The following is an 11,139-nucleotide window of genomic DNA, read 5'->3' as shown; positions in this document are numbered from 1 at the left end:
CAACACAGTGCTCAAGTTATACCCTGCGTATTGCCTCTGCAGATCCAGTTCATGACATCTAAGGAAGGTTTCACTCTCTAGGGTGGTTTTGCAGGCAATTGATGTCACTCACAGACCAGGCTTCCTTTGAAAGGGCTGGTCCCATCTCCAGCCCAGAGCCAAGGCCCCTTTCTCCTGCTTGTGAAGTTTTGGCCCAGTGGTACGCTGGAGCACTTCTTAAAAATAGGGTTAATTTTCAGGTGCATTAGTTCATTCCCCCAGCTGATTATGTCTCCACTTGAGAAAGACTTAGGGAGGTACAAAGTGGTAGCACAAAGTGGAGAGTGATTGGGAAGGATGGAATTGTTTTTTTTTTTTGTCAGTAAGTGAGGCTTAAGTTGGCTTCAATTACTTCTGAAACTATTCTGTAAGCAGACATCCACATGATAGCTCCTGGGATAAAGAGAAACGCCCAGTAGTTATTTTAATTGCAGATTTTATTCAGTGAGCACTAGGGTTGAAAGAATTATTAAATCGAGTAAACCTCATAGATTTTACTTGCTATTTTGACTGTTTCATCTTTCCCTAAACTCTCGAGACACACAGAACGAAAGGAACACATAACTTGAAGAAATTTTTTCCAAGAAAATTTTTGATTGTGCCATTAGTAAAAGAATATCTCTTGAGTAGTGTTTCTTTTTTGTTTTTCTCTTTCTTTTCAATTTTTTTGCCAACCGTGATAATTTACAGTCACGGGGAATCTAAACAGAGTACTCTCTAGGAATACTGCAAATTCTATTCACGAGAACCCAAATAACAAAATGGTAGTTTGGAAATATTACTTCAGACATCTTTTTTTTTTGCATACAATAAAGGTAATTTTAAGAATTTCTTTCTCTTCAATCAGCCTGTGGTGTGATAGATGAATTGCATCTACTTGTCTATTGTGACAGTTAAATTTCAGCAAGCTTCAGATGGCGCTTCTTATGTCTACTTAGTTGTTTCTAATGCACAGAAATACCTTTTGCAATGTAAATCTGCACTGATGATTCAAAGATTGAATTTCTTTAAATGATGAGGAAAAGTTTATTTAGTCTTTTTGCTTTGTTTGGTCTCTTAAATGTGGTAAAAGAAATCTGTTTGTGGAAAGACAGAGAGGTGATTCTAATCGTACAAGAAACAGGAAATCTCAAATTGATTTTAACCCCTGGAGTAATATCTGGTGAACAATGGAAAACTCTGGTGTTATCATCCCAAGGCATTTTGTTATTATTGTAAGACTTTGCATTACGTAATGCTTTATTTATGTAACTAAAAACCTGGGAAAAATACTTTTTGTGAGCCAGGAAAATATTGACAGCTAAGTGAGAATCTACTATTTGGCTCATTTTCATCTTCTCCTTCTGTCTTCAACACTAATTACCTAAATATGTTGAAAATCAGAAGGGAAAATCCAGTTGAATACAACACTGATGTACCACCATTCCCTTTTAAGAAAAAAGATGAGAAAAATTTAGTATTAAGATGTCTTTGCGAGTTCCGCTGCATTAAGCACATTGGTGTTTGACTCAAAGTATCAAAATGTAACTGAACAGCAAAAATTTGTAAATTCTGTATCTCAGATCTTTTAACAACACAGCTTGCACAGGTCATGTGAAAACTCGTAGCTTCTCTGGGGACATGAGTAACAAAAGTTCACATGCTAGAAATATTGCATCTGGTCTTCAACCATAATCTGGCTACATTAAAAGTAACTGGAGGACACGACAGCTCCTCAGTCCCACCTTGCTGCTGCCTGTGCCATCAGGCAACAGCTCTGCTGGCAGCAGACACGGTGCTTACAGGGGGCCTACAGGAAAGCTGGAGAGGGACTTTTTACAAGGGCGTGTAGTGACAGGACAAGGGGCAATGGCTTTAAACTGAAAGAGGGGAAATTTAGATTGGATATAAGGAAGAAATTTTTCACTCAGAGGGTGGTGAGGCACTGGAACAGGTTGCCCAGAGAAGTTGTAGATGCCCCATCCCTGGAAGTGTTCAAGGCCAGGTTGGATGAGGCTTTGGGCAGCCTGGTGTAGTGGAGGGTGTCCCTGTCCATGGCAGGGGGGTTGGAACTAGATGATCTTTGAGGTCCCTTCCAACCCAAACCATTCTATGATTCTATGATTCTAAATCTTAAAATCTCACTTTAGTTTGTGCTGGAGTGAATCGCTATGCAAAACATCACTTCTGTAACTGTGCAGAAGCTCAAACTGAGCAAAAACTCAAATGCGCCCTTGAAGTTTGCAGGGAGCTGGGAGTCAGTGATGTAAACTTTCAGGGGTATAGTTTAACCCCTAACTAACTGACAGGGAAACAGACATGTTATGTATTTGAATAACTGCAAACGAAAGCATGGGATTCAACTTCAGATTGCGGCATTTGCAATTCTATATTATTTTCCTCTGTCTTAAACCTACACAATAATACAAATATTATTTTATTACCAGGTAAAAAAAACACATTCAAATAAACTAACACATTCAAATAAACTTCCTCAGTGCAGCAGCTCGGTGCAGCAGCAAGCTCCCACTCTCTGCCTGGGGGATCTGCACAAAGGAATCACAGAACTTGCAAGTTCAGGAAACTTCCAGCCTGAGGGCGTGCAAAAGCATTCCTGGCAGCAGCAAGGAAGCAGCAGAGGGGTAGAGGATAAGCACTTCTGAGTCCAAATTTACAGTCACATTCTGTTTTTTTACAACTGAAACTGTGAATGTATTTTTCTGACTCAGTGATGTTTTTGTTCTAGTATATTCAAGGCACTTTCTTACTATTTGTTTTCTTTTTCTATTCTCTCTCTGATTAGGTCTCCCCTGTCCCACCCCATACTACACAACCTCACTTCTGTTCACCTGCTGTTTCCTTTGATCCATCTCTTCTATAAAAAACAGCATTTTCAGTGAAATAATTCAGATGGTTAAAACATGAAGTCATGACTTCATATTAGCCCTTTGTACTTCTGTCCACTATCCGTCTTATCTGTTATTACACTGTCAGACTTTAAAAGCAAAATTTGTGCGCACATTGCCAGGCTTGGGAATGACATGAGTAATTAGTGATGACGTATTATATTCCTTCTAATGTGTCTTCTGCCTTGTAAATAAAGATAATGTTATTTGAATCCTCTTTGGCTACGCTATTTTTAGCAACAGATCTGGGATACAACACCCTGAGCTGCTGTGTTCATTGAGGATGGGGCTGTTTATCCCTCCTTAGTAGGGCAGGCAAGTCAGGCAGCATCAAAGCTTCTCCATCGCAGGGGAGCACTGCACAGGCCGCGCGACGGCAGAGCCGTATGACACCAGCGCTTTGGGCAGCATCGTGCTGGGAGAGAGCTGTCAGCAGACAGAGAAGTTCCAAGGACCAAATTCCTAACACTGGGTAAAAAGAGAATACATACAGCATGTTTTCATACGCCGAGAATAAATTTTGAGCACACCAATGCGGGTTTAGAATGCAGAACTGCTCTAATTAGAAACCCCTGAAACATTTGTAACAAACCCAAAGGATTTTTCACTCTGTAACGGCTACCGAACATGGCTACTAGCCACGCAAAATTTGAATCCGCGCCAGAAGTTTGACTTGACAATCGAATCTCTGCCAGAAAGACATAATGATGGTCAGAATTTTAAAATAATTTTCAATGTCAAGTCATGCGTGAACGGGACCAGGAATTTTTCTGATCCACTTCAATCTACCAGATGTAATTCATGTACTGTTCCGACACAGTGGATTAAGAGGAATGGGGAGAAACAGCGTTCTTCCAAAGCACACATGTGCAAGTCATACTTCGAAATATCTGTGAAAACATTATTTTGGAATAGCTCTGGGGGATTTCCAAATGCGCGTAAGCCACGAATATCTGCAGAATGCTGGCCTTCAACTTGTTCTAAAGATCAATCGAAGCCAATTTTTTTTTCATTATTTAGTAGCTTTTGGATAACGTTTCCAGGACTCAATCCTGAAAAACAGCGAGTTGTATGGGCTATTAGTTTTTTTCTTACTGTCTACATTGAATTAATAACTAACTTTTCATTCACAGGATGTTGCTGACCCAACTGATGCAGATGAATGAGCTAACACTAATTTCCTAATTACTGAATTTGTTAGGGAAGACAATGAGATATTCTTTTTCTGAGTTTTATTTGGTTTTCAATTAGGATGTATTAATTCTGTAATATCGAATATAAAAATAACCTCATCTTCCTTTTGCTTTTTACACACAAAGATTTACCATGGAAATTAGTTGCATATAAGGTGGCCAGCAGGTCGAGGGAGGTCATTCTGCCTCTCTACTCTGCTCTTGTGAGACCCCACCTGGAATACTGCGTTCAGCTCTGGAGTCCCCAACACAAGGACATGGAGCTGCTGGAGCGAGTCCAGAGGAGGGCCACAAAGATGATCCGAGGGCTGGAACACCTCTGCTATGAAGATAGGCTGAGGGAGTTGGGGCTGTTCAGCCAGGAGAAGTGAAGGCTCCGGGGTGATCTTATTGCAGCCTTCCAGTACTTAAAGGGGGCCTACAGGAAAGCTGGAGAGGGACTTTTTGCAAGGGTGTGCAGTGATAGGACAAGGGGAAATGGCTTTAAACTGAAAGAGGGGAGATTTCGATTAGATATAAGGAAGAAATTTTTCACTCAGAGGGTGGTGAGGCACTGGAGCAGGTTGCCCAAAGAAGTTGTAGATGCTCCATCCCTGGAGGTGTTCAAGGCCAGGCTGGATGAGGCTTTGGGCAGCCTGGTGTAGTGGAGGGTTTCCCTGCCCATGGCAGGGGGTTTGGAACTAGATGATCTTTGAGGTCCCTTCCAACCCTAACCATTCTATGATTCTATAAAGACTACTTCTGGCAGTGGTTGAAATAATGAGGCTTGGCTTCTTATGCCTCTGTAAATAGTGCATCCGGAAAATAAGGTGTGACCTCTCACTGAATCTAAGTGATAGTAACATCTCTGTCTCTGACATTTGCATTTAGGAAGAAGTGATGCCATGTTTTAAGTCTTCCCTCAGAATAAGCACTCTCCTGTCCTTACCTGCCTCACTTCAGTAATTTGTAAAAAATTCTTGCCTCTGACGGGTCTGTCAAATACTTAAAAATTGCCTAATGACTTCCAAACTTTACTGTTGAAATTATGCTCTACTATAGTCTTGTAGGCCTTGATTTCCAGACATAAGGGCTTTTTTTGTGCTATTTACAAGCCCCGTCCTAAGGACTGTCCCTGACAGCATGTTAAAACACAACCCTACTACAGTACTCTGTATTTGTAAAAAACACATTCAGAATTACTTAATTGTCACGGATCATCACTGTTGTTCTCCGTCCATGTCACTTCCTTACTCAGGTTACAAATGTGAAAGCTTTGTACAACCACGTGTTAATAGGCAGCTCTCGAAAATGAAATTATTTTGCATTATTTTCATTTTATGCATACAACTGCACAGTGACAGGTCCGTCAAAGAAACCCCAAACAATTCTTTACTTTTTAACCATTCCGGCTATTTATTTTAACTAAAAACTCCAGAACTGTATTTTTTTGGGGGGATAATAGCTCTGCGAAACCCTGGCTGACCCAATCTCCCCCTCCTCCCCCGCATCGCTTGATCAGCAGTGCCTCCGCCGGACGACACGCCGGCCCGGCTGCCTAGCCGCGGCGGCGGTGTGTCCGTGCGGGGCGAGGCGAGCGGCCCGCCCGGTGGGGCTGCCTGTCCGGCGGCGTAGGGTCGCCCGGGCCCGGAGCCGCGGGGTGGAGCCGGAGCCGAACACTGCGCCGCAAACCAACTTCGCGGCGCCGGGGCGACCCGCCGGGCCGGGAGCAGCCGCCCGCCGCCTCAGCGAGGCGACGGCCGTTGGCAGCGGTTGGCGGCCGTTGGCGGCTCCCGCGCGCACGCTCTGACCGCGCCGACGGCGCGCGGAGGCGAGAGGACGCCGAGCGCCAGGGAAACCTGGCCCTACCCGGCCACCGTCGCCTCCCCCTTCCCGGTCGCCTCCGCCCCGCCCCTTTCGGCCAATCACATGAGTGAGCGCGGGGGCCGCCGGGAGCGGGCGCTACCTGAGGGGTTCGGCGGGGGAAGATATGGCGGCGTCGGCAGGGTGCTGAGCGCTCGGTGGCTGCGGCGTCAGGGCGGGCGGGCGGCCGCAGCGGAAGCCGCGGGGAGGCAGCAGCGGCCGGCCGGCCGGGTGAGGGGCGGAGAGGAGCGGAGGAAGGTGGCGGGGCCGGCTCGGGCCCCCGGGCGGCGGCGGCGATGGCCCAGTGCGTGCAGTCGGTGCAGGAGTTCATCCAGGACTCGTTCGTGCCCTTGGTGGCCGCGCTGTGCAGCGAGGAGGCGGAGAAGCTCACCCGCAGGAACAGCTTGAGCTTCGCCGAGCTGGTGAAGCCCTTCTGCCGCCTCACCTCGGAAGGTCGGTGCCGGGAGCGGAGCGGGTGTTGACGCGCGGCGGGGAGGCGGCGCCGCTCCCTCCGCCTGGCGGCGGTCCGTGGGGCGACGGGGGTCCCGCCCGGCCCGGCCCGCCCCGCCGGAGCGGCTGTCGCTGCGCCGTGCTGTCCGGCGAGGCTGAGCCGAGCGGGGACGGGAGGCGGGACCCCTTCCCCGGGCCGTGGCGGCCGCGGGGTCGGGTGTTCCCGGGAGTTGTGACCGGCTCTGCGGAGGCAGGCGTTTGCCGGGCTTGCCCCAGGTGGCTGTTAAGTCTGGTTAATTTTATTTCATCTTTTCTTCTCTGTGGAACTATCAAGTTAGGCTTGTTTTGGAGACATCACAGAGCACTCGGCTGAAGAGAAAGGTGTCTGTAAAAACTATTTTTCTTTTTTAAAACGATTTCACTCTTATCTGACTAATATTTGTACCTGACTCTTGCCGTAGGTCTTGGATTTCACGCTTGTGGTAAGACTTTTAGTAAAGTACCAGTCGTTGAAAGTATGGTCAGTCTTTCAGAAACACTAATTGTAATTTCAGCTGCAAGTCTTTGCTTTTGCTTATCTGGAGTTTTATTGTATATGCTTTTTTTTGTTGATGTTTCTGTGAGTAGACCTGTGCAAAGAGAAGGTGGAAATTGAGCTGATTATGTGGCATAAGTGAAATAACCATGTAAAAGTAGCAGCAAAACTGGAAATTGACCACTTAAGAGAAACAATAGGAATCTTTTAATGCTTTAAGTTACTATCTGGATTTTTTTGTTTGTTTTAAATTTGATTAAGTTATGCTTCAAGCCGCTGCTCATCAAGAGTAGTATACAGGACAGCAATCGGAACAGAACTGCTTGTCAAAGTAGCAATGCAGTGACACTTGTCAGAGTTGGTTTCTGACAGATGCTTAGCTCGGACTTCAGGCACTTCATGTCGTGTGTTGAGGAAACAGTGCAAGAAAATGAAGCTTGTCCTATCACTTGAGTTAGATTTTTGCATTGCTATTTAAAAAAATGGAATGGCACCAACTTAAAAGCTAGTATGTATTAAAATCTGCCTTAATTCTGTGGCAAGTCTTAATACATTATTAACCATAGCTTGATTATAAATGTCTTTCCCTTTGTTTAGTAGCACTCATAGCTATGTGACAATGCAGATAATAATAATGCAGAAGCTCACATTCTTGGAGTTCTGAAGTTGCTTAAATAACTCTTTAGGTTCTTTGGTGAAAGACTTTCAAAATGCCTCTAGCAAACAAAACCAGGCTGACTATTGGAAATGAAGCATCGACTCTGAAGAATACTTAATTCTGTTGTCGCCAAGTTGTAACTCTGTTCCAACTGTTGTAACAGTTCAAACAAACCTGAATCATCCCTAGTGTTTCCCGTGTAAATGCAGACTTCAGTAGTATGTTGATGTTTATAAACCAAACTGGTCTTGACCCTCTTTTAATGAAAGAGTTAGCTAGGGCTAAAGATAAGACTCCCTACCTTGGTATAACATAAGACTGAGCTTATTACTTGAGAGATGGATAGTGACTTGATTTTTGCATTCTTCCAAAAACTTGTGAAGGAAAGCTCCACTGTTTGATTTTCATAACTTTGTAATAATTTTTGATGTTTATGTAACTGGTCTTCTGAAAGCTCTGTCATGTAATAAGACACCCTTATGAACTGCATCTAAATCCCCATGATACAATTTTAATTTCCTGATTTTGCAGCTCTGGCCATTGTGCTGAGTATTTGAAGAAGGGGCATCCTTCCCCTTCTGTGTAGGCTGCCTCACTTCCACAGTCTGAACCATCCTAGTCAAAAACTAACCCGAGGGTCAGAAAACTTGGTACAGTGGGTTTTGTTGCTGCACTACTCTCTGTGTATTCTCATTCAGCAGGCCACAAGCTTGACTGCAGTTCTTCACTCCAAGGGTGACTTCCTCTTCTGGCTTCATGGAAAAAGTGTTGCTGCACACTCTATGTAACTTCTTGTGGTGAAAGCCAGCATGTGTGAGGGTAGGGAAAGCCGTTCTCGGCATTTTCTGTGGGCAGAACAGTAGTTCAGTGCGATAAAATTTCTCCTGAGTTTCCAGCTCCAGAACTTGTCGAGCTCTGTGACAGGGAAACATGCCTGTTGCAGTCTGCACAAACACTGTTACATAGTGACACTGTTAATTGTATCCTGTGCGTAAGACCTGGAAACGTAAATTGCTCTACTAAATAGTTTTGACTAGACTTAACAGTAGAATTTTTTCGTGGTGCTTTTCATGTCTAATTAAGTGGAGGAGAGGCATGATTAATGATCTGATCATGGTACAGCACAATATGTGTTCATGCACAGGCCACCACAATTGTGTGTTTCACTGCTTAGGATTGTTTTGATGTCTTCACTTCTAAGCATAGTTTTTCTTAAGGGAGCGTGAAATGCTGTCCTTTTCTTATTGATTCTCCTGTCTTGTCTTAGTTGCTATTCTACTGAATTTATAATGTAAAATTGGGTTGATGAGTATTTCATCTCTTTAGAAATAAGTTGTCCCTTGTACTAGAGCAAAACTTTAAAGTACATACGTTACTTACTGAACTTGTCTGTAATTTGAAGAGTTCAGTCACTGGTTTGCTGTTGTGTTTTTAGAGTCTTGTTATAATACAGATTTTTCTCTGAAGTTTAGGATTTACATAGCTTAGGATGTAAGCATGCTGCTGAAGTCTGCGTGTTCGTCAGCATTCTCACTCAGAGAAGCAGTACAGTTGTGAAAGGAATCTCCTGATTGATGTGCAAAACAGTTTTGATAAACAGAAACTAAGCTGAGCTTTCTACTGTGCATGTGTCAATCGTGCTTCACACGTTAACAGAGATGGGAAGACCCAGACCACTGCTTGGTTCTTCAAGCAGTGTTAAACCACATGCTGCTTGTGGTTGTTCAGTCAAAGGAGACCAGGTTATATCTGATTTCAAGTAGAACCCCACATACATACATAATGTGTGTGTGTGGGGGGGGATCTCTGCACTAATCGATATTAATCTACTCATCAACTTCTGCTTGTTAACGACTTGCTAATGTTGATGTAGCCAGAAGTACCTTTGCAATGTAGCAAATTGTGATGATAGGAAATCCTGAGCACATGTTCAAAGTGCTCCTTACTATAAGTTTTAGCTTTTTGACTTTCATAAGCAAGTCACTTTTTGTGATTGAAAGACGAATGGTTAAAAAAGTGAGAGCACAACTTTACTGTCCTGATAAATCTTTACTTTAGAGGAAAACAAAACCAAAACCCTTCCCAGTCTTCCGTTTCTCTCTGATAAAAGAAACCAGAAGCCTATCGTGGATTTTATGCCTTCAAATTTATTCTCAAAGTGACAGTCTTTCTTAACTATCGTGTTTGTCAGTAACAATTGATGCCTAATTTAACAAACGTATATATTGTATAGGTAGGTTTTCTTTAAAATAGCATCCTGTTTTTAAGAATCTTTAAAAATACTATCTGAACTAATACCACCTTGGTGGAAGAGAGAACTACAGTGTACACTTCAAGTAACTAGTGTCACTTTAAGACAGCCTTGGTTACTCTTAAACCAAAGTGTTTTATGCCTTAAAAAGGGGGATCTTCTGATAACTGTATCTGATTCTATGCCTTAAATATATGCTGGAAGTAAGGAGATATAATGGGATCACTGAGTTTATTTGAGCCTAGTTTGATGTTCGGAATTGCTTGTTCATTAGTATTTTAGTCAACATCTGAATATTCTCAACTTCTGATGAGAAAGATTCTGTTCTAGTTACTAGTCCCACTTCTAGCAAAATACTTTCTGAAATGATTTTATAAACACTTGGAAGAAATGTATAACACTGGAAAATTTTTATTAGGGATTAAGGCAAGAGCTTTGTGGGTTTCCAAGTGTGTCCTTCATGTCAGTCCTTAGCATTGCACGTATGCCAGGAATGTCATCTGTGTCCTGTGTGGAAATATGTTTGCTCTTCATTATTGTAGCTATTATATTTTAGGAGAGACACCCAGGAGAAGTTTTAGTGTTATAGCTGCACTGGTAAAGGCAAACTTGTTTCTTAGTATTTTGTCCCTCCACTTCCTTTACATTTGATCTTTTCAGTAATCATGTGGCAGTAGGGTTTATAATCTACCTATATGATAAGATGGAAAAAAAAACCCCAAAATTCCGCCCTTCAGCTGTCTGCTAGACATGCCAAACTGGATTGTTTAAGTTTAGCCAGCATACTTGCCCTCCTTCGTGTTGGTACAGCCTTGTGATAAACCAGTTTGATCTGAAACTTTTAGCTGAAAATAAATACGAATTTTTAGGTTGTTTTGGACAGGATCAGTTGTCTAAACTACTTCATGCTGTAGTGTGAAGCTTCAGTGAGCTTCAGTGCTGGCTAAATGTTGGAAGTGAATGTGTGACTGAGGCAGGTAGAACTATACCAGTCCAGACTTGAGCTGTGGTGTTAAAGATCTGCTTTAACAGGTGAGATGGACTGTAAACACATCAGGTGTGATCTGGCTTGGGCAGTGTAGCTGTTACTTCTGAAAAGGCTTGTGGAAAAGGTGTTGGGTGCTCTCCAGGCTGGAGGGGGCCAAAGACTCAGTTTCAGACCTTCATGGTGTGAATTTTGTGGTTAGTTGCAACATGAGAACAACAAGAATCATCTTCTGTTGTGCAGCACTTTGTGTTGTACAGTGGGTTGTGAAAAATAAAATGCAAAGGAGTTGAGGGCTGTA

General features: G+C 43.4%; 1 protein-coding gene across 3 annotated transcripts in view; it reads left to right on the top strand.

Moving 5' to 3' along the window:
- Positions 1–6,255: 6,255 nt before the first annotated feature.
- The window catches only part of TRAPPC8 (trafficking protein particle complex subunit 8), a 54,853-nt gene continuing 49,969 nt past the window's right edge, over positions 6,256–11,139 (top strand). For all 3 annotated transcript variants that reach the window (XM_086608635.1, XM_086608634.1, XM_086608633.1), the window contains exon 1: positions 6,256–6,412. In XM_086608635.1, coding sequence (XP_086464761.1) covers positions 6,256–6,412 — 157 coding nt within the window. The remainder of the gene's footprint in view (positions 6,413–11,139) is intronic.

Source organism: Tauraco erythrolophus, chromosome 3 (assembly GCF_009769465.1).
Source record: "Tauraco erythrolophus isolate bTauEry1 chromosome 3, bTauEry1.pri, whole genome shotgun sequence".
NCBI lineage: Eukaryota > Metazoa > Chordata > Aves > Musophagiformes > Musophagidae > Tauraco > Tauraco erythrolophus.
Note: the sequence above shows the minus strand (reverse complement) of the source record. Positions and strands in the feature narration are given on the sequence as shown.